The sequence below is a fragment of the Corapipo altera genome, unplaced genomic scaffold, assembly GCF_003945725.1.
Source record: "Corapipo altera isolate COAL_440 unplaced genomic scaffold, ASM394572v1 22b, whole genome shotgun sequence".
Lineage (NCBI taxonomy): Eukaryota > Metazoa > Chordata > Aves > Passeriformes > Pipridae > Corapipo > Corapipo altera.
Genome location: NW_020884876.1, coordinates 22,556,346 through 22,580,249, shown reverse-complemented (window position 1 = coordinate 22,580,249; position 23,904 = coordinate 22,556,346). Strand labels below are relative to the sequence as shown.

Here is a 23,904-nt window from a genome sequence, read left to right as displayed (position 1 = left end):
TTTTTCTTGGTGTTTATTTTCTAAAGAGCATCATGGTCACAAGAAGAATGAAATCTGAAAAGGTCTGAGATGAGGAGAAAAAAGTTGACTTAAAAAGTAATTTTAATTATTCACCTTCCCAGACTAAAACTAACAGGATAAAAAAAGTAAAAATTACAATATCTGTTATGGATGAATTTCAAATAAGAACCTGTGGACTAACAGATAAACTCCTAATCTTTTACTGGTATCACTGTAAATGGTGACTGCTCAGGAACTCTAAAAAGCAGTGAAATCAGATTTCAGCCTTTGTTCTGCTACAGCAGCTGTTCTAGAACATGCACTAGCAATCGTTTTGCTGTGAGGGAAACAGAGCTACTCTTGGAATGGAAACAGTGAAAAGAGATGGAGAATATACATTTTTTGGCCCTGATAGTGAAGTAATGTTACTAAGATCCTTTCTTAAATGTTCTCACATAGCAAGCTGCAAAGACCTTATTAATGGTAACAAATGACTAGCTTTATCACCAGTTTTGTCTCCCCTTCAGAGAGCCAACTGACTGTTTCAACATGCTACTCCTTTGTGTCTGTTAACATAGAGGCTTAATGTAGTCATCTAACATTGATAAATGTCATAAGTCAGTAATGTGTTTTGTGGCTTCGCCAGAATGTTTCGCTCTTGTTCTGGCTATCTGGATACAAGGGAGAGTATATCTGACTTTCTTTCTGGATCCTTCTGTGGATTGCAGTGTGGTCTAGCTGATGAAATAAGTGTTCACTGTATAGCAGCTGGTGAACGGTGCCTGTTAAAATGTTAAATTTAAAACTGCTTAAAAAAGATAGTAACAGATATGGTTAAAAGTATGGTTTAAACATGTTTTTTTTCTTTTTCTTTTACTTAAGATCAGTTTGGAATAGGAAAAAAAAGGTAACTGTTGCAGGAAAAAATATGGGACTCAGACTACCAAAAAAACCCCCCATGGATGTTTGTTGTAATTGCTGCTGTGAAACAAACAGACAACTGGAAAGAGATTACTTACAATAACACTAGGTTTTCAAAAGCTTTCATGATTTAAAGCCCCACTCTTTGATTAATTTTACTAATAAATTAAATTAAAACATTCTGCTAGCCAAGTATCATCTCCAAACTGTTGAAGTGATGAGTAACATCCTTGAGGACAAAGCTAGAATGGCCATCATTCCTCAGGAGGAGATTTCAGGCATTCCTGGCTTTGAGAGACCACTGGAATATGCCACTCTCTCATGCTGTACCTCACCCTGCTCGGTCTGACAGGCAATTTAGTATTGCATAATGTCTCCTTCGTCAGAATTATAGACGATGCAGGCTGAACCTGCTGAAATTATGTTAACAGTACTGAATTAAGCACTGTCCTGTCACAGGAAGTATGGTGATCAGTCAGTTATCCCAACACCAGCCCTCAGATCAGGCTTCAGGAAGTAGATGTAAGGCATGACATTCACCAGTGCTGGGTGTTTTTTCCCAAAGGCTGTCAGAATCCTCAGGATCATCTCAGAAGTTGCTTATGTCGATCAGCTACTGCTCTGGTGGTGACACTTTTTCTGTCAGAATGACATATACATCAGCATGTAGTCCCAGGGGCTGGCAGATTTCCTTGGGCCATAGGAGAGGTTCTGGAAGCTGTTTTGTGGGATCTGAGTGTTCCTCTCTGCTCTGTGCTATTTGTACTAGAGATAACCACCACACATTTCCTTTGCTATATCAGTGAACTCTCACATTTAATGATTAACCTGTATTGGTGGTAATTGGAATTATGATGACTATATATAAATATAACTTTAACCAGATTAGAACATGACTAAGGCCAGAATTAGACTTTCAGAGGCTGACAGAAAAAGGAGTCCAAGTGCTGACAAGCTAGTGTAATGTGTAATAAGCAAGTTTATAAACAAAACCATGATTTAAAGAATGTGCTAATTAATACAATATAGATACTGAAAGCCATGGGAAACTGTGAGAGGGCTCTGTTTCCTTCAAAGTTTAGAAGCAGCCAGAATATACTATCCTTGAACTAGATAACAGCAAGGTAGGGGAGAAGACCCGCTCCATTTGAATCATGAGCTGGTCTTTACCATCTTAGGCAAAGAAAGCCTTCCAAAGCTAGCCAAGATAGTGTTAAATCCAAAAGAAAGGAAGAAAATCTTTATTTGTTGTTAGTTCATCAGTCTCGCAATTCAGCAGGTCAAATTCAACTATGTTCTTCACATTTGATGAACTGGTATAATTTTTTTGGACTGATTTGGCAGTGAGCCCTACAAATGAGACTGCTGTGCTATTCTTGTCTAATATATCATATCAGTGCTAGACCAATGTAAATTACTGTACTTAATACCTGTAGGTGAGCACAACAGTCCACTTTGTAAAAACACATTTGAACAACTTCTCAAATGCTAAATGACTGGAAATTTAAAGGAATTATTCTGTATGTTATGCTGAATGACTTGGTGAAAAATAGTTTGAAAAGTGTAGGTGTAGCACAGCCTGATGCATTTCATACTTTATTGAGAACTTCATGGTTTGATGTAAGTGCAGATGACTTCTTCTATCCACTTCCAAATGGATATTTACATCCTTAGTCCTAGATCATGTAATATCATATTGTGTATCTGGTAGCTGGTTCTGATCTGAGTTATATTTGGGTTTTGAGGGTAAAAAAAATGTAATCCCACTATTAAGAGATTTTTCTTCCTGTTTTTAGCCATTCTTGTACTTCTAGGGTAGTAAAATGAATGACTTTATTAACTACTCTTTAGCTGACTGAAGGGATCTCTTTCAGAAAAGATCATTGCGATATTGATGTCAGACAGTTCTGTATTCACTTTTACTTTGGAGAAAAAAAAGAAAAAGAAATTCTGGGATGTGCCTTTGACCGTATTTTGTGTAAAGGCAAAAAGTGGAAATGGAGTGGGGGAAAGATTGAGGGAGATGTTCAGAAAAGATAATGTGTGTAAATGAGAGGCTAAAAGAAAGTGAGTCAGATAGAAATTGTTTCTGGGTTTAAAAGGAAAGGTAGAGCTTTTTCATTTTGTCTCCTTCAGTGAGTTTGTCTGAGTCTGCCCTAGAATAGGTCAGGGATGTGCTTGGATGACCACTCTTATGGTCTGGCAAACACTCTGCTGGTGGCTGCTCACAAAGAAGTGACACATTCCTTTTAAACTGGTTAGGTTGCCTGCTCCCAGCTTGAACAGTGATGAAAATTGTGTGAGGAGGAACCAATGACTGCACAATTAGTAAAAGATGTTCATGTGGAACATAACACATTTCTTGGGCAGGGCCCTGTAATCTTAGATGGGATGGCATTATACTGTGCTTTCACATTGTTTGCCCTTTTATATTCCAGGGGACTATTTGGAGAAGCAAATGGTGTTTGGCATGAGTCTGGCTCTGCATAATTTACATCACTGTTATTGTATTTTATAGTATGCGGGTAGAGACTAGGTTCTGAACAGAGTGTATGGAAATGTGACTGCCATTTGTCAGTCTGGATTTAACTAGTTGCATTAGCTGTAGCAGTGAAGACTGAGTGACCTGGATGTGCCTGCATGCAGACAGAAACATCAAGAAACAGTTACTTTATTGGAGAGTGGCCCAATTTATAACAGGTTTCATGCTTCCTATTTTCTGACAGTGCAAGTCTGGACTCTTATTGATTCAGATAAGTATGGGGAGAGAAAGGGAGGAAAGGAGAATTCCCACAGATGGAACTTGTACAGCTGTAGGTTACCATCTGATGCTGTTGCTGTACCCAACTGTTGTGTTAGTATTTATTCTAGCACAATGCTGCAGAAATAAAATTTAAAAAAATCAAAGGAAAGAAAAAAGTGACAAACCTAGAATGCTTTACAGCAGTTAGCTCAACAAAGGCTGGCTCAGTCAACCATTTAAACACCTGCTTAAATCTCAGGACATTCAAAATACAGCAACTCTTATAAGCACAAACTTACGCTTGTGCTCTAGAGCTTTGCTGATCTAGGTTGATGGACTGGGAAAAAGGAGATTTTTTTCAATACTGAAGAATTATGAGCTTAATGCACTGGTAATTTGTCTAGTTTTTATACCTCAGTGGAACAGGTGCAAAAGAGCATTGCATCTCAACAGTAGAGTTGTGCAGCACTAGTGTACATACAAATGACTGCAACGTCTGTGAGACATGCAGGGTCAGAAAATGTTGCCCTGGTCTCTGACAGCAGGTATTTCCCTGGAAATACACAAAGGCCAAAATGAGACCTGAGAGAGATGTTTTCAACTTTGGAATTACAAACACATACCCTAGATTTGAACTTGACCTTAAGCTGATTTGAGTTTCCAGTTGAAATATATCAGAGAAACCAGAGGGGTTCTTCCCCCCCACCTCCTCCTTTTTGCATGAAATATTTTGATGACAAAATTTGTTTCTGGTGGTACAACACATGATGATATTAAAATGAATGCAACTAATCATGATTGAACAGGAATCATATAAACCTACTTAAAATCCCTGAGGAAAAAAACTTAGCTGAAAGCCACAGGTACTTCTCAAGCAGGAGGGGCTGCTTTTCTAAAGAGACTGTATCTATAACGGGTGGCTGGATATCTGCATGCTGGCTCAGTTCCCTGTAGTAAGGAACTGACCACATTACTATTTGCAAACACAGGGTTCACTCAAGTGGTACTAAAAAGAGAAGAGGTGGGGCAAGCAGAGCTTTAAAAAGAAAAGAGGAGTCCGTCCAAGTTTGAATGTAAAAAGCAACTGCGTTTCCGAGAAGGACAGTACCTGGAGATCTTGCCGCCTGTACTCCACTGAGAGATGTGGTGAAGAGTTTTCCAATTTTTAGGACTTAAACAGCAGCTTTGCTTGTTGCAAGGAAATTTGCAATGATCCTTGCGAGCATTGCTTTTAAGCTGTGTTAAATTTGTGGCAGGAGGGTCAGGCATTTCATACTTGGCTTCCAAAAGAGAAAAAAAAAGAAACGAAAGAGAGAGAGCAAAAACGCCCTGATGTGTGCAGGGAAGAAATCTCCCAGGAATTTATTCAAGGTTGTAGTCAGATGCAGTAAGGTCTAAAGCGACAAGAACAGCAAGGCAAAGATAAAACTTGGAATTGTGATAAGATGTCTGAGTGTAAAGTGGGAGATTGCAGAAACCTTTTGGGATTGCACATGTTCATCTTGTCCTGGATATGACTGAATATAAGCTAGTTTTTCTCTAGTGACAGCTCAAAAAACCCCTCAAGATTATGTTTCCCTTCCTTGTTGCTTTTTTGCCTGTGGTTTTTAAAATTGGTTTTGTCAACCTCTCAGCTCTGCAGCACTGGAACTGTCCTAATGGATACAGATTAAAGCCTGAAAACTCGGTTTGTATAGGTAAGTTGCTGAACATTCTCAGATAAAGAAAACTGCATTTGTCTTCTCTCAATTTAGCTTTATAATTTTCAAAGAGTTTTTTTACAGGTTGCTTGTGTGTTGTACTGGCAGAACTGATAAATCAGCTTCTCAATATCTGTTGCTTCTCAAAATGAACAGAGCTCATTTTTTTTTCCCAGAAATCAGCACTTGTCTGTCAGTTTAAGTATTAGAAAGCAGGATACATTTTCATATGATCATTAAGAAATCTGAACTGTTCTCTAGTGCACAAAACTTGCTGTAGCTTTCAGTGTCTCTGTAGTTTCAGTACATGTGCATGCATGTATTCATGCTTCTATATATGTAAAATTTGTGTACAGGTGTGGTTTTTTATTTCTATATGCATATAGAAAGAGTATTTTATTGATTATGCATTAGTACACACTTAGATGTGAGTTAGATAACTTCAAAAACTATTCTTCCTATGCTGATTGGTGCATGTAGATGTGTTCATATTAGTATATCTCATACAATACATAAATTGCAGATGTACTTGATATTGTAGTACTGAAGTCTGGGTGAAATGTATGACACTGATATTACTATAATCACATCCAGCGATTTGGAGCACGTAAAATGCAGGTTCCTATTCTTTACAAAGTTCAAGACAAAAAATGACAGAACCCTTCTCCCTCCCCTGCTACCTTGAGGTCCAATTTTTTTAAGAAATCCAGAGCCAATGAAGTTGTGGGTTTTGCAGTAAGGAGATAAGGAAATGCTCTGTAAGGATTCAAGCAAACAGACATAATACTTGGATTTAATGCTTTTGCCTTAGATTCCTTGGGCTTCTCTTGGCTCTTGGGCTCTGACTCAGTTCTTGTCGTGATTCTAGTGATGTAATAACAGGTGCCTCCTCTGTGCATTCTGCCAAGAAATACCGTCTTGTAAGCAGAAAATAGAAGTATGCATGTTAAATGATGTCATATTGAGAGAGGAGGACCTAGGAATTTTTTGTGTACAAATTATAAACCTGACTGAAGGTTTATCTCAGAGCCAAACACACCTAGGGTGCTTCCACACTGATGCTTCAATTTAAATAAGAAGCATACTTCTGAAATCGATCTCCATATTACCACCTCTTACTATGCTTGCTTCACATTGAAAAGCACTCAAAATACACAAAGTGCATTCCCTTTAGGCAAACTTAAACCAGGGGGTGTTCCTGTAGAAGAGCATCTACCCTCTCTGCCGTTAATGGCTGTTCAGTTCGTGGGACCAGACTAGACCTGGTTGTCTGAAACCTCAGTCTGAAATATATGCAGTGTATATACCATATCCTTAGCAGCTGTTGCACTTTACACAGCCTCTCCTACAGATGATACTATTCATTAATAGGTACTTTGCTTCCACAAGGTAATTAGGATGTTCATTAGTTATGACTTCTATATTACGGAATTGCCCAATTAAGAGCTCATGTATAACGGGAGAATCCTGCTGAGATGAAGGGTGTTGATTGGTTATTGTTTAGAGCCAAAAAAGGGCTCTAAATATTAACATGCAAAGTGCTGCAAAGACATATTTTTTTATTTCGTGAACATATTTCGCATATTGATGCACATTGCTATTTCATTAATCTAGACATAACCTGACCTGCATGTCTTTTCTGTTGAAAATTAGCTGCTGTATGAATGGAGGACTCTAGGTAAAGCACCAAAACAGATTGGCCAGTAGCTCAGCAAACTCTCAAAAAAATAGTAATAGAAGAAATCTTCTGCATAAAAGCTAACATTACTATGACATACTCTGAGCAATTCCATGACATAGAATAAGTGAAAAATGAGATTTCTTAGGGTAATTTTTCAATTACAGACCACTGCATTACAGGGGATTAAGCAAAGGTGAAATTCTGACATGAACTGTAAGACTGAAGGATGCTTTGGTGTACGGGGTTTCCCTGGCTCTTTCCTCTGTGTACTGGATACACAACTGGTGTTCTGACCAGAAGACTGGACGTATGACATTCTGGTTCAATAACTATGTGAGACAGAGGGTGCAGTGAAAGCAAGTGGGAGGAAGCTGGACGCAGGCTTTGAAGGTAATACTGGGGATAAAAGTGGTGAGTGGGAGATGTGACTCATACCACTGACTTCTGAACAATGACAGCAAGCTGATCGTGGCTTGGCCACCATTCTGGGTGAGCTGTAATAGATATACCAATTGTAAAATATTCTTAATCATCTGTGACTGGTGGCAACCTGCCAGCCATAAGGACTACCCTGAATTGAGGAGGTGTCTGCTCTCTGTTACCGGTGACTTACCAGAAAGTGTGTAGGCTTTTCTAGATTTGTTTTCCAAACTACCACTACAGACAAAGGTCTGGGCTGTGCTCTTCTTACATTGCTAAATAGCTCACTTCTTAATTAGTTCCTTTTATTTCTCTGGATATTCAAAGATCAAAGACCTCCTCATCCTGTGGAAGTATAATGAAATCTAACCCTAAATGTCACACAGTTTTATACAGTTATTTTAAGAGAGATTATTTGAATCCTGACTTTGTATGTCAAGAGAGGAGAGACTTTTCAGAGGGGCTGTGTCCTACGACAGCAAGGTTTACAGGAGAGAAAGCATGAGAGAAGAGATCACAAGGTCAGAACAACACTGTTGTTTCTAGTCTGGTGAATGAATGCATCAATTTATTGACAAGTTATGGTAGAATTGAAAGCATTTCTACATTTTTTGACATTGCCATTTTTAATTAATAATTTATTTTAAGCTGATATCAGGACTGGGGACTCAGTCACCTTTAAATAACTTGCCTCGTTAGACCCCAGTAAAAACACAGATCCTTCTACCTCTGAAGAAAAATGGTCTGACCTACAAAGGAGCCTACAAAGAAAAAACATATGCATAGTTGATCCCAGGAGAGCTTTGATTTCCAACATATTTGACAATGTAAGCATACAAGGTACACCAGGGGATGGGCCTGTACCTGTTGGAATCTGTTGCCTGTGCCCTCCTGAAATACTACTTTAACAACAGTATTTTTTATTCTGTCATGTTGTATAGACTCTTTCCCTACTCAAGACCAAAAAAGTTTTCCACATGGCACTGTTTATCTGAAGAAGACCCTAGAACAGCCCCTTGCATTATCAATTTTAGAGTAGATACTAATGCCTGTTAGTCTTGGGCTACCCTAGGTAAGTATATTGTCTTCTGGATACTGCAACACTGGAGGTGTACTTTGGTTTCAGGGCTGACATTAAATACTCACTACGTAAGTTTTAAAAGTGAAGAAAGATAGTTATTTTTAAAAAAACCAACAGTGTTGTAACAAAGTCTTGGAAGAACGCAAACCAAAACCCACAGTACTGAAGTTTTGCCTAATCATAGGTTCTTAAACTCTGCACATCTCTACCAGATCCTGACATTAACTGCTCAGTCCTTGTCACTTCATCAGGACTAACATGCTGCACATTCCAACAGAGCTAGAGCCTGCAACTGAAGGTGACAACTGCAGCTATCTAGGTCAGCTCTTTTGATCAGATACTTCTTTCTGTGTCTCAAGTTTTCCTCTTTTCTTTCTTACTGTTCACCTCTCTCCTGCCACGGAGCACTGGAGATGAGTAATATTAAGTTATTACTCTTTGTTTTACATCTTTAAATTTACCCTAATTAGCTAAATTCTGGCTTCACTTTGCTCCATACAGCCTTCTGAAGATATGCTGTTAAAACTTCTTGGCTGTATTCTGAGAAATATGAAATGCCAAAACCTTATTAGTTCACAGCTCTCCTTTCTTTGCAAGCATCTCATAAGGAGCAGTAAGAGCCAGTGAAATGGGGAACTGCCTTTTCTCCCCTTGTTGTGGCAGGGATAAACCTGATAAGTTGCCACTGTTTCCCTCTGTGTCTCAGAAGAGCTGCAGTCAAGGCGTGTTTGTTTCCTTGTTTTCAGTAGTTGTCTTCCAGCTAGCTCACGTCACATAATACTGCCTTGGGGAAAGATGCTGGTATTTTTACCAAATAGTATTCAGGAATTCTTGAGCATGGGTCTGAACCCAGAGACCAATTCATGAGAAGGTTCACATTGAATTATCTGGAAATTGGATCCAGCTGAATGTGGAAAAATACTGTCTTCAGCTGTGAAAACTCAGATCAAAATAGGAAAGAGGCAAATATATTACAAGAAAGGACAGAAATGGCATCACACATCACATGATGCTTAATACTGAAAAGGGCTAAGGGGCAGACTCCAGGACCAATAACTAATACTACAAGACTCATTGTTTTCTTCAGTGGAAAATAGCAGTTATTCTCTTTAAAAACAAACTGATTACTTTCTAGTATCTAATTTGAAATCTGATTTTAAAGGGAGCTGGATGACAGCATTTGATGGATGCCTCATGAACTTGGTCTTTGAAAGGCAAGCCAATAATAGTCTGTTGAAATTTGCATGATCCGAGAAGTAGAGGTCCATACTGTAGTTACTAATTTACTCATGGAATTTATTTTGAAGATAAAACCTTTTTTTTTTTTCATTCTAGTGAGCAAACACTTGAGATTGGAGTCCAGAAGTAAAAAAAAAAGATATTGTAGTTCCTGGAGATCTTTTTTGCCCTTTCTCTTTGAGATATCTACGAGTGGTTTCTAAATTCTGTTTAAATTCTAAATTTGATTCTATTTTATACTTGATAAATAATGAGCTTACTCTTGCTGTCATATCTGTGATATGATCATCTCTGTGGCTCTGGGCTGAAAGAGTCCAGGAGTTGATAACCACCTTATTGTATTCATATTGTATTTCTTACCATAGTATGGGAGCACTTCACCACCTCTCTCCTCTCAAAAATTGTGAGTGATAAGGTTGTATTTTAAGCCTCATTTAAAAGTGGAGAGAAAAGATACTGAACTATGCATCATCTGTTTTATTGTGGTCTGCTGATAGCTGGAGTATCTTTTTCCATTTCTAGCTATTTTCTGTTCTTTGAGCTGTGTGCTTTAAACAAAATAGATAAAAGGGATGGGCTACTTTTTTCGTCACCCAGATAAAATTTCACTTTCAACTTTGTTGAAAAGATTATGGTGGTGCTAGATATAGTGGATTGAATTAATCTCCAGTACAACTTGACGGGAACTAAATTTGTGTGAGGTTATTTGAGTGGATGTATCTGCACATATATATGTATATAATGTAAGTATTTGGGGTCATAATGAAATGCAAGTTCTAGCTCACTGTGGTTTCTCTGTATCCCTGACAGGCATACTAATGGTTCAACCTTCTGCAACCAGAGCCTTTCTCAGGACTCTCAATAAAGTAGTACATTTGTATGCAAAGTCATTGAGAGCTGCCAACATTGTGATGACATGATTCATCGTTTTTGCTGATTCTCAAGGCATTTTTTGCATAAAGAAGCCTTTGAGAACTAAGCAGAACCTCATTCTTTCTTTCAGGGCTGACTGTCAGGGCACTGCAGACAGCTTTTGTGTTCACTAAGCCGATTTCTTTCACAGGGTAAAGTTCCCACTGGGGGATGTGGTTGCTAGGACACGTAAAACAGCTACAGCAGGATGCAACTCCATGCTTTCCTTTGGCACTAAAAGTGCAGATGAAAGTACTGCTAGTTACACCTGATGGATGGTTTTGTGATCAAGTTCTCTTAAATCTTAAGAAAGAGCTTTGTTCTGTTTCTTTTCTTCGTTTGTTTTGGGGTTGGTGTTTTTGGTTGATTGGGTTGGGGTTTGTTTGTTTGTTTGTACTTTAAGCAAAGAAGAGAGTGTGTTAAGCATAGGATCCCCTTCTGTTGTAGATTCCATAAAAGCCAAACATTCACAGTGCTGCTGTGTGTTTCACAACAGCACTGTGTCTCTTGGTTCCTCCTGTTTACCACTGGAAGCGGCATTCTCCTGTGGCCGACCTGCCACTGTGTCCCTGGCCTTTCATTGGGCAGTTATTATTCCTCCATGATTGCTGTTCTTCAGCTAGAGGGATGGCTTGCTTTTCAGTATGTGTGGGATTTGCTTGATTATGTGAGTTTTGGTGATGAAAATGGACAGGTCAATAACCCTGAAATCTTCTCTTCAAGTACAGTTACTGGGGAGATAGTGTAAATTCTTGTAGCCTCATCAATGAGTATGCTCTTTCCTGTTTTGTACACTCATATAAAGCTGGAAAATCCATCCTGTAAATAAAAGGTCATTGTCCTCTTACCTTAGTATGTAGCTCAGTAACCTGTGCTTGGTTAAAGCATGTCTTCCCTGTCTGATCCTGACTTTAGAGTATTCTGTGATGTTTTTCATGCCTTCAGGGTTTTTCTGGATAGCTAGTTCCCTTAGCGAATTCCCTTCCTGTTAAAATTTGAATTTAATGTCTGAATTTGAATTTCCTGGCTTCAGTTCTGAGCCATCAGTCATTGTTTAATGGTTCCTGATTAGAGTATCTTTTAGAAAATATGCTACTTTTTCTTTGTAAAGGTATTTATTTATGGTGATCAATCTTCTTCCAAATTTCTTTCTGATATTCTAAGCATTCTGAGCTCTTTAAGTGTCTCACAGAAAAGCACTTTTCCATACATTCAAATCAGGCTTTTTATCCTTGTTGTATACACCTTCTAATTTTTTGAGTTCCTTTAACGACCTATATCTGAGAAATACAAACAGCATGCCAATATAAACTGACCACTGGCATTTACAGAAGTAATTTTTTTCCCCCACGTCAGTATTTTTTCCTGTGTTTATAGGTGTTTTGATTTGAATTTTCATGCCCTAACATGGTAAGAGGTCAGCTTTCTATGCAGTATGAACACAAATCCTTCTCAGGGAAAGCAGTTCCATATACAATCTGTAAGTCAGGCCTATCTTTTTTTATTCTTATTTAATGTGCTCTTTATTGTATTTGAATAATAGCTCAGCAGTGTTTCACGCAGCTTAATCAAACAACTTCTCTCTTTAGCAATCTTACATCTACACAGTTGCCTTTGTCACCCGAACTCGTGATTTCCACAGAGGAATAACATCAAGTTCATTTAAAAGCTACTACTGTCATAAAAGTATTTTGACTAACATAAACTACATTATAGCCTTTATCAACACAGTCTTGCACCTGCTGTGGCACTGGTGACTAGATCAGGTTAACTCTCTGGCTTAATCAGTCAGGTACGTGAGTTGAAAACCAGTGCTCAGCAAGAGAGAGACAACCAGTCTTTGTGTCTAGCACTGACAGCAGCTGGACAATGATCTGAGGTCACCAAAGCCCCCCCATATGGGCTATCAGAGAGGCCTTTAGTTTTAATGCCATCCAGACAATGTTTGCTAGGAATATCTAGTTTTAAAATGGTGACCTGGAGCTTGTGGTTTCTGTAGCCCATTAACGCTTCTAAGCCAGTCAAACCTTTTTAGAGAGGATTTGGAGGAGTTACTCCTTTAATGCTGTGGAGAATGGAATGTACAATCCTAGTACATGAGGGAAAATATTCTCCTGAAAAATGACTGTTTGAAGAAAATTGTGGCTTAGAATTAGAGTACTTTGTGGAATTACATTGCTGAAAATATTTCTGCTTTACCTTCGTAATCCATTAAACAGAAATCGGTTGCATGTGCTCTGACTACATTTCTTGCATTGCCAAATTAGTTCATCTGCTATTTGGAACATAAGGTTGTGGGAAAACTCTAAAAAAATATGAAACTTTCCCTAGTCTGTACAGACACATTAGGTGACTGTAAAGCATTTACATTATTTTTTAACAACTTTGATACTTGACAGAGAAGAAACCCCTAAACACTTCAGCTACATATAGTTTCTTAAAGCAGTTAAATGGTACAGGACTCAGAACCATGGCATATCAGAGATCTAGCTGGTTAGCTCTCCCTAAGTTACTGAGAAAGTTTCTTTTAAAGTTTGGTGAGTTGATTAAATTGCTCTTCCTTGTAGTTAAGGTGCCATTTCTGCCCTTCTTTATAAGAGAATTCTCACATGACACTCACAGTCCTAGTTTTGGTTATGAATCAATGTCCTTTAGTGACTTAATCAAATGTGTCTCGTTAAAACAAAATTTGTTGATTCTTTTATTCCTGCATATGCAAAGTCAGCTGATAAAACCCAGAACAAAAGCCACTGACATCTAATAGTACTTGGGCAAGGAAGCAGCTGCTCCTTATAGCAGCCCTCACAACAGTTGAAGAAAGTATACAAGAAATATACCAGCATATGGTACTGCCAGATGTCAAGTACCTTGGAAAGCTGCATCTGTTTTCAGTAGGCACTAAAATTTATCTCAATTTTGTGGGACAATTATCCGTGGTACTGCCAAAGGGATTAATTTCTTTTCCCCTTACTGTAAACAATGCTCCTCAGTAGTAATATTTTTTTTAAAAAAATAAGTTCCTTAATTTAGGACTTAATTAACAGTTAGTGCCTCAACCCTGATAAAACACCATAAATACATCAAATATCTTTTAATTTCTGAAGGCTCTAGCTTAATCTGCCAGTTAAAAGTCCAGTTTCTAATTAGTTTGCTTGTTGCCTTGTTTGGGCTTGTTGCTGTCAGAATACAGTGGGAGTTTTAGTGTTTTGTATCTGTGTTTGAGATTTGACTCAAACCAAAATGAGCTCAACATTGAACTCAGTGCTGTGGCAGTCTGCCGCTTTGCTGTTTTGCAAAGTCTGTTAATTTGTTGGCAAAATTATTATTGTTGATAAAGGGATAAAGATTGACGGAAGCAGCTGCAAGCAGCATTTGCATAGCAAATACTAACACAAATCAAGACAAGTCTGTTCCCTGTGTTTGGGCAATTAGAGACCAGAGTGCCCAAACACAAGGGAGAAGGGTAATTTCCCTAGATGTCAAAGAAAACTCAAAAAAACCCCAACGCTCTCCAGAGTCAGTGCGAGCATGACAATGGACAAAACAATAATTCAGAAACCAATGCATGAAGGAATACAACCATCCTCATCTTGCTTTTTAAATGATGGGATATTAAATTTTGTGACCAATTTATTATTAGATAACTATGTCAAAGGTACTCTTTCTCCTTGCTCATGCTGCTCTTCCAAGCTGAATTTTCCTGATCTTTTTCAAATGCCTGTTTCAGATATTGATGAGTGCCTTGAAGGTGGTTTGGGAACCTGCGGCCAAACCTGTATCAATATTCCAGGATCCTACGTCTGCTCTTGTTTGCCTGGCTACTCTTTGGATATTGACAAACGGTCTTGCTATGTGAATGGTAAGGTCACTTTCTTTTTTGATGACTGAAAAAGAGCTTTAGAGATTTAGTTAGCTTTATTTTTCAAAGTGAACCATGCCTGCTGGTCCCTGCTGGACAGCGACTGGGGTGCTCTGGTTCACTGATAAAAAACCCTGTCTCTTCTACTCTGTGTGGATAAGTGGCAAGGCCAAAAGTGGGTGCCACAGAAGAGTGATGGTGAAGAATGAAAAGTATGGTGGTGAAAAGATGAATGAAAATATGGAAACAAATAAAACTAAACAATTAACTCCTGTTTAGCCTTCTCTGTGTGCTCAGAACTGTAAACTCCCTTATCCCATTCTAACTACTTCCAGGAAGACGTGGCAGTACAAAAGATTTTACTACCTTAGCCTCTTTCAGTCTAGTGGTGTTGATGTCTTTCCAGTGTGTCTAGGTTTTAGGGACAGTGCTGTGAAACTGTAAGCAGGAAGCCCTTATTTTTGGTTTCATCCATCAGCAGTGTCTTAAAAAACATGAGTGCTACTATATGTTATTTCTCTCCCTTGCTCTGTCCTTAGCTATTTAAAAATAAATTGATTTTTAAATGTGCAAGATGCATTTAAATTTAACAGGTTTTAGCTCTTCTAAGAGAAAAATATTCACAGTTGTGGCTTTTGAATAACTTTCATTTTGCCCTCAACTAATGCTACCCTAGGAAAAAAATCAAGCTGGATTTTACTGATTGGTTTAACTCTATATTTGCATCTAGAGTATGAGGTGGGAGTGGTCTGGAGTACACCTCCCACCTCTCCACTTTGGTTTCCCAAACACCTGGCTTTGACTCATGTCTGGGATATGCCACAACTCCCTCCTGATCCAGAATCTCAGGTTTTCTTTTTTTTTGACTAATATTTACCTGGGACTCTTGCTAATGCAGAGATGGATGTGATAAGGCATTTTTCTGACCCAAGAAGTAGGAGATAGACTTGAGTCCCTATGCAGGTAGCCTTTGGGACCATGAACATAACCAAAAATATTCTGTATATCTCCCAAACTGCCACCAACACAATTACTTCAGTTACCCCTAGAATCTTCATAATTATCAGCTACATGTGACTCACAAAACCCAAACTGGATTTTTTATAGTCCTGCCTAAACATCTCTGGTCCCTTAAATAGAATGTTCCTATTTTTAAAAATCAGATCTTTTGTGAACTCTTCACTTCTGAGCTGAAGAGAGGTGAAAACAAACATGTTACTTAACTGCACCATTTATGCACAGGTATCTTTCAAAAAACAATCCTACCTTCATATTGGAGGACTTCAACTTTTTAACACGTTATTACTAATATTTATAGCAACAGTAGAAAGTGACTGATGGAAATACGGTGATGGATAAGGAGCTTTTATGCTAGGTATAAACCCTTCTGGGGGATGCACCAAGTGAAATACCGTTGTGTTTTAAAGATAGGAAGCTCTTTGGTGCAGATATTGTTTACCTGATCATTAAACCGCAAATCTGCAATAAAAAAAATTTATTTCAGTTCCTGTTCCACTGACAGCCCTCATTCATAGTCACCTGATAGGAAATTCAGAGAATGTAAAGGACAAAACCAAAGTGCATAAATGCTCTTGATCAACTAATTGGCAAAAATGCAGGCACTGCAGCTGCCAAATTCCCTAGATAAATCAACCTCACTACACTTTACTGTTCATTTACCATTTATGTGAAGCAAATCTTCATAATTCAAATATGGTCACATGGGGTTGCATATAACAGCAAATAACAGCAGAAAAAAGGGAGTCATTAAAATCCTAGAAGCAACTGCTATAATTGGGTGATAGCTTTAAACTTGAGATACAAACCACTCTGTTAGTATAGAAACAATGTGTTGACCATCTTCATTGGGTTCCCCTCTGGGAACAAAAGAAAATTACATCTCGGGTGCTTGTCAGAACTTTGTTCACTTGAAGAAATCAAAATTGGTCTCAATCCTCTGCTTTGAAAGGAGTTGTCAAACAACTTTGCAACTATGATGAAGGCAGAGCATCTGTCTAATATTTGTAAAGTGCTACTTGTTGAGTTTAAAGCATCGGGTTTCATGCTAACAGTAAAGATATTTAGTTAAAAAAGATATGAACCTGGTCAATAAAACCAATTTAATTTTCAAAAATTTATGTGCAAGAAAACTGGTGATAGGGCAGACTTGGTGATATGGTGCTCTATGGTGATACCCTAAAAATAAAAAAGGATTTGATAAAACTTGGAGTGGTGTAATCAGCAGCCCCAATCATTATGCCACACTAATTGTATTTCTATGCATATCTCCTGGTTTAAGGATGCGTCAAGGGTATTGGGACCATCCTAGTTGCTCATCACTTTCAACCTTAATTGGTTTTCTAGAATTTGGGGCATAATTGGAGCACGTTTTATTTTAATATATTTTAAGTTACCCTTCTCTCAGTATGAATACAGTTTTTGTCTGGAAGGAGTTGATGCTGCTGAGTTTTAAGTACAAGTCTTTTGTTTTCCTTCAGCCCTCTGCAGCATAAGAAACATCTACAATGTTTAGCTTCTTCCTTTGCCCTGTATTGGAATCTTTAATTTTCCTTTTTGTTAAAGTTAATAGTTAAATAGTTAAAGTAAATAAAGTAAATAGTTAAAGTGAGACTCCAGGCCATCTCTATGTGATAAATTCTTGCTATAGCACAATAATTTGAAGTGGTCTTCCACCTGGAGACACATCCATGACAAAACTCTTCCAACCTCAACTGGAAAGCATGCAGTGATTGTTCTGACCTCTGACTAGGCTGTAGGATTTGGGATTAGTGGTAACAACCATTGCAGTCTCACTTTCCTAACTCAGATTTTTGACCTAATTTTCAATATTACATATGAAAGGATCATTACATTTATATCTTATTGGTTCTCTGTGATACACCTATCTCTGTAATAGAAAGCTATTGTTAAAATATGAGGTAGGTAGATCCTGAAGTTTCTCTTTGACTAGTATATTACTGATGAGAACTTAATGCAGCAAAAATGCAATTCTTATCAATTAATTGGTCTCTTTTTGTTTTCTCCACACCAGACCCTGCACCATTCCTGCTTTTTAGCCATGGAAATGCCATCTTTAGAATTGACACCGAAGGGACCAATCATGAAAGATTGGTTGCTGATACTGGTCCATCAACACTTATGGATTTTCATTATGTAGAAGAGAAAGTGTATTGGGTGGACTCTGAAAGGAGACTACTTCAAAGAATTCACCTGAATGGCACAAAACAAGAGGTAGAGTACTCAGTTCTCTGGAATTCTTCAAGTTAATGGGCTTAAAACCCTCTGTGGAAACCACCTGCTCTTTAGGTACAATTCTGCCTTTACTGTTAAATGATTAGGACTTTATTTTTGCTGTTGTAATAGTTCTGATCTTGAATCTAGGCTGTTTTACTGGCATTCACATTTAGTACATTCAGTATTTTCTGTGGATCAAGTGACGAGAGTCAAAAATGAAGGAAAGACAATTCAGACAAACTAAGGCTTTGTAGACATTAATGCTTCTATCAGTTTTAAATTAATCTCTGGCATTATGGAACTTTGTCCTCAAGGTTATTGTAACAAAAGCTGACACAAATGCTATGAGAAGAATGTGCTTCAATTCCTACTCATTTTTTTCTCAAACCTTTCATTGGTTTCTATGGTTGCATAAATGCTTCTTTTGGCACTTCATCCTTTGTTCAGAAAAAACTATACAGTTCATTGCATCTGATTAAGAAGGGCAGACAGGCTGTTGTGGCTGAACTTTAATGGTGTAAGGGCCTTCTTTTGTTTGAGAGAGATTGCCTGTGTTCGTCTACTCATGCGGAGTCTTCATTGATGTATTTTCACTGACTTTTAAGGAGCAGAGACCAGCAACAGTGTGTTAGGAAGTCTTCCACATGTAACAGTACAGGTCTGGGCGCTTCATAGTGTGTGAAATGCAAAAAGTTGTAGTGAAAAGATTACTCCAGTGTATTTCTTGAACAAAATAGTTTCTCCTTTTGCAGGGTGTCTCTCTGTTCAGAGGGAGTATGTGTAAGTACAAAGACCAAATGAAAGTGATGAAAGAATAAGAAATAGCTACAGGTCCGAAAGAAAATGAAGCAAGCAAAGGAATGAAATAGCAAGTTTCACTCTGGCATTTTATTCCCTATAATGAAAGCCAAGTTTGGAGTAGTCATCAGGATACCTCTTGTCAACTCTTTTTTTTTGTTGTTGTTTACAGAGACTATGCTACATAGACAAAGGCATTTCAGGGTTTGCTATTGACTGGATAAATCAAGACATTCTCTGGGCCAATAGACAGAAAGGAACCATAGAAGTGACAGACATGAATGGGAAGAAACGCCGAGTTCTTCTAAGAGATGTTGGTCATCCCACAAGGATTATCACTGATGCTGAACAAAGGTAATTTTAAATGGATTAGTAATTTCATTGAAATGGACTCCAAATATGCAAGGTACTATGATTGCAGTTTCATGGAATCACAGAAATGGATTGTAAGGGGACAAAAAGATCACCTAGTCAACCCCTCTGCCATGGGCAGGGAAACCCTTCACTAGACCAGGTCACTCAAAGTCCCGTACAATCTGGTTTTGGAACACTTCCAGGGATGAGCATCCACAGCTTCTCTGGACAATGTGTTCCAGTGTCTCACCACCCTCTCAATAAAGAATTTCTTCCTAACATTCAATCTAAAGCCACCCTCTTTCAGTTTAAAACCATTCTTCCTTGTCCTGTCACAACATGTCCTTGCAAAAAGTCCCTCTCCGCCCTTCCTGTAAGCTCCCTTTAGCTACTGGAAGGATGCTATAAGGTTTCCCTTGAGCCTTCTCTTTTCCAGGCTGAACAACCCGAAATCTCTTAGCCTTTCTTCATAAGAGACCTCTGATCATCTCTGTGGCCCTCCTCTGGGATCAGTCCAATAAGTCTATGTTCTTCTTAGGTGGAGTCTCAAAAGAGCAGAGGGGGAGAATCATGTCCCTTGACCTCCTGGTCACACTTCTTTTCATGCAACCGAGGACATGGCTGGCTTTCAGGGCTGTAAGTGTACATTGCTGAGTCTCGTCGAGCTTCTTATTCACCAGCATCCCAAGTCCTTCTCCTCAGGGCTGCTCTCTACCCACTCTCTGCCCAGACTGTATTTGTGCTTGGGATTGTCCTGACCCAGGTGTAAGACCTTGCACTTGGCCTTGTTGAACTTCATCAGGTTCACACAAGCTCACCTCTCAAGACTATCAAGGTCCCTCTGGATGGTATCCCTTCCCTACAGCGTGTTGACTGCACCACACAGCTTGGTGTTTGTTGTCAGCAAGTTATCTGAGGGTGCACTCAATCCCACTGTCCATTATGCTGATGAAGAGGGTCCCAATACCAATCCCTGAGAAACGCCACTTGCCACTGGTCTCCACTTGGACATTGAGCTATTGACTACAGCTCTCTGAGTGCAACCATTCAGCTAATTCCTTATCAACTGAGTGTTCCATCTGTTAAATCCATGTCTCTCCAGTTTAGAGAGAAGTATGTCATGCTGGATAGTGTCAAATGCTTTACACAAATCCAGGTAGATGACATAGAACACTCTTCCTCCTCCTCTGTCCCTTGGAGTAGGAAGTTATCATCAATATATTCCAGGAACCTCCTTGATTGCTTATGCCCTGCTGTGTTGTCCCTCCAACAGATATCAGGGTTCCTGAAGTCCCCCATGAGGACTGGGGCTTGTGGATGTGAGGCTTCTCCTATTTGCCTATAGAGGACCACATCCACTCAGTCTTCCCAGTCAGGTAGCTTGTAGCTATAATGTAACCTGACCCTCTACGCCTTTTAATCCTGACCCATAAACTCTGCATTGGCTCCTCATCCATCCCCAGTTTGAGCTCCATGCACTCCAGCTGGTCACTGACACAGAGTCAGTCTCCCCTGTCTGTCCTTCCTAAAGATCCTGTATCCTTACATTCCAACACTCCAGTCGTAGGAGCCATCCTACCATATCTCCATGATGCCAATATCACAGCCCTTCAGGTATGCGCCCATGGTGATAGCATTGCTAATATTCTTCAGACTCTTGCCATTTGAGTGGGATTTATGGCCTGGATATCAGCCTGTGTATTTTTTTTTCCTGATTTACTTTTCAATGTAGCATTTATCTATCTTGGAAATATTCACAGTCCTCACACCCACTCTCAAACGCCATTGAAACACATGTTACAAATGGCATTATAGGGATGTATTTGCTGAATGTATGTAAAAGTTTGGGGAGACTCAAGTGTGGATATTTACCTAGGTGTGATTCACTGTGCATAAAAGTTGTACTCATGTGCTAACAGGGAGACCACTAAGACATTAATAAACTGTAAAGAAAGTAGAGTCCAAGAAATCTAACATCATTTTTATGGCCTATGGCAACTTGCTTGTATGAAAACTATTGAGGGCTCTATTTTTATTGTGAAGTGAAAGAAAATCCCCAGTATGTTTACATGCACAGGCCTAAACGAGGACTAAATCTGACATTAGCAATGTCTTTCTCCAAACATGTGCAACTCTCAAGTAATGAAGGTCAATGTGATACACTAATAACAGAGTTTTTCTTAGAATATGTGTCTGGCTATTACCAGTGATAGGATTTTTATTTTAGGAGCAATAATATAATTATTGCTATAGATTGTTTTACATTTTTAATGGTGTTTAGAAATGCCAAAAATTAAGGATTAAGATTAAAGATGGCAAATACAATAAAGGCTGGGAATTACTCAAGCTGTTTTCTAATCTTAATTTTTCTTCTGTCTTTCTACTTATTCTTAACATATCCTATTCCTACACTGATTTGCAAAAACTGTGCACAGAGACTGTAGCTTCCTTTGTTTCTTAGTTTTCCTATCTGTAAAAAGTGAATCCTTACATTTGTCCAAACTTTCAGAGTAGTGACATTTCTTAAATAACAGGTGCTAGGGAAATGCAAGTAAATATTAATAAACTGTTTAAATATGGCAGAATAAAATTGGGCTGACCTTCTGGAAATGTGTTTTCACTTATACATTAATACCTGTCACTACTATAGACTATGTAACAGTGAGGAAAAGCTGTGAGGCAGAGGCTGATTCTTTCTACTGGTTTAATATAGTCCTTTGCCAGATCTAATATATTTGGGGCCCTTAAAAAAATTATAAACATAAACACAGTAAAGGTGGTTTTATGCTACATTGTTTTGTGCATATAAATCCTGCAATTTTATGATGATAGGTCAAAACAATGATGTTTCTCAGAATTTTTGTCCACAAGAAACCCTAGAAAGAATCTAAACCCAAACATTAAAAAATAAAATACACATGAATTAGGGATAAGTTGATATTTTGGAAGAACTGCTGTTACCCTAATCACATCAGTAAATCTGAGTTCTGATCTACGAATATCTTGACATACAATTAGCTTCAGTGCATAACTGGTTTGAGTATTGGAGCTGTATTTTGACTGTGTTATAATTTAATAACAGCATAGTCTGGCTGCTATTAGCAGCAGAAAGATAGAAATGAGAACAATAGAAATTGTTTTTAAGTTAAGTACTTAAGTGGTGTGTTCAACTAGAAATTCCAGAGGTAGATTCCTCCCCTGGGGCAGAGGGCAATGCGGATCTGCCTCAAAGACCTCCCTCTTCTCAAGTTTGCAGGTGTTCCCCATAGACTTGAGAGGTTATTCCAGTTTTCCTGTCTGAGTGCATGGCTGAACAAAGCAGAGATACAGACAGTAGTGGTTAAGCTGGGCTGATTCCTGCTTGACCTACATGAGAGAATTCTAGTATCTCTAGTAGTACTAGTAGTTCTAGTACCACACTGAGAAATTTTGTACACAGGAGCAACTACACAAGGAGTGCATAGAAGTGATGTGGTTGTGCAAATGTAAGTTTTGTGGTTTTGTGTTTTGTTTTCTTAACATGCCTCTCTTACCTGCAGGCTGTTATTTTGGTCTTCAGATGGTACAGTTTCCAGCATACACCGGGTGTCCCTCAGTGGAAGTGATATGATAAATGTTTTAAGAACCACAGAAAAAATAAAGGCCATCTCACTAGATTTGGTTGACACAAGGCTCTACTGGATCCAACACGATCACCGGAAAGAGATTTCCCATATTGGATCATGTGACTATGATGGCAGAGATGTTCGTTTGCTCAAAAGTTCTGTTCGGTGAGTTTTCCTCAGCTTGTCAGAAATAAAACACTCATTTCAGGGGTGCTATTAAGTTCTCTTCCTCATTCTTCCTTTTATTGTGTCAGTTCATAACATGAGGAGTATGAAGTGTAGTGCAAATGGCATGTAACTGTAAATCTAAAATTAATCATAGGAAAATGAAAAAAGTCACAGTTGTAAGGATAACACTGCCTCTCAATACTCTCCATCTTCCAAGCTTTTAGCAAATGATAACAACTTAATCCTTAGAAATCCTCTCTGAGTGTTTATTAGTGGCCTTTTTCTGCAGATAGAAGAGCCAAAAGGAGAGATTAAATGATTTATCCAAGGTCACAGTGGGTGAGCTCAGGTGTCTGAGCTGTGCTGAAGAGACTGAACTAGATCAGGTCTTTCTCTTCCTCCTCTGAGTCTGTTGTCATCCTTAGCTGCTGGGTGGGGAGGCTCAGCTCTGTGCTCAGCCTCTCCAGCAAGCATCAGCAGATGTGTTGGAAACTGTCCTGTATAAGAGAATTGTCTCCCTCTGATCCCCAATGCTGGGGCTAAGCACCAGCTGAGGGGGCTGTTAGACCGTGTGCTTTTGACTTCCATGCTGTGCAGGGCTGCAGGTGCTCTGTGCTGGTCATGTGTTCAGTGAGGTGCTCGGGAAAGGTTACCTTGTGTCACTGTGGTGTCTGTTGGTAGGGCTGGATTGGCACATGTGTAGTAGGGATTGCCAACAGCAGAATGAGAAAAATATGTGGTTTCGCTGGCCTGCTGATATAAACATGCAGCACTCCATTTGCATATGATGAACACAAAGCTGGTTTCTCCCTACATTGACAGCAATCACATTGGATTTTTCCTTATCCTCTTCCCCTTTCTCCCTTAAGTGGGTTGTTGTTCACTAGGGCATCAACACTTTCCCTTTAGCCTGGGAAAACTAGATTCTCAGTTTTCCACCTGGATTATGTGCTGGAAAGTGGAAGACAGAATCACTTCTTTCAGTATCTTTTCTACTCTCTCTCTTATTTAAAACTGGGCCTTTTTGTGGTTTCTGCTAGCTGCTATAACTGACCAGTGAATGGAAATTACATTCCTGCAATAGGAGAAGCAGCAGAAGATGGATTTCAGAACACCCTGCTCTTACTTCTCCATTCCACCTTGATTTCCTTGGACAGTCAGAATTGTC

At 38.8% G+C, this 23,904-nt stretch overlaps 1 protein-coding gene across 2 annotated transcripts in view; it reads left to right on the top strand.

Annotated features, from left to right (window-relative positions):
* The first annotated feature begins 4,731 nt into the window (after positions 1–4,731).
* Positions 4,732–23,904, top strand: part of EGF (epidermal growth factor) — a 58,734-nt gene continuing 39,561 nt past the window's right edge. For both annotated transcript variants that reach the window (XM_027635939.1, XM_027635940.1), the window contains exons 1-5: positions 4,732–5,361; positions 14,425–14,556; positions 17,609–17,808; positions 18,782–18,963; positions 22,503–22,733. In XM_027635939.1, coding sequence (XP_027491740.1) covers positions 5,235–5,361; positions 14,425–14,556; positions 17,609–17,808; positions 18,782–18,963; positions 22,503–22,733 — 872 coding nt within the window. In that variant the 5' untranslated portion in view covers positions 4,732–5,234. The remainder of the gene's footprint in view (positions 5,362–14,424; positions 14,557–17,608; positions 17,809–18,781; positions 18,964–22,502; positions 22,734–23,904) is intronic.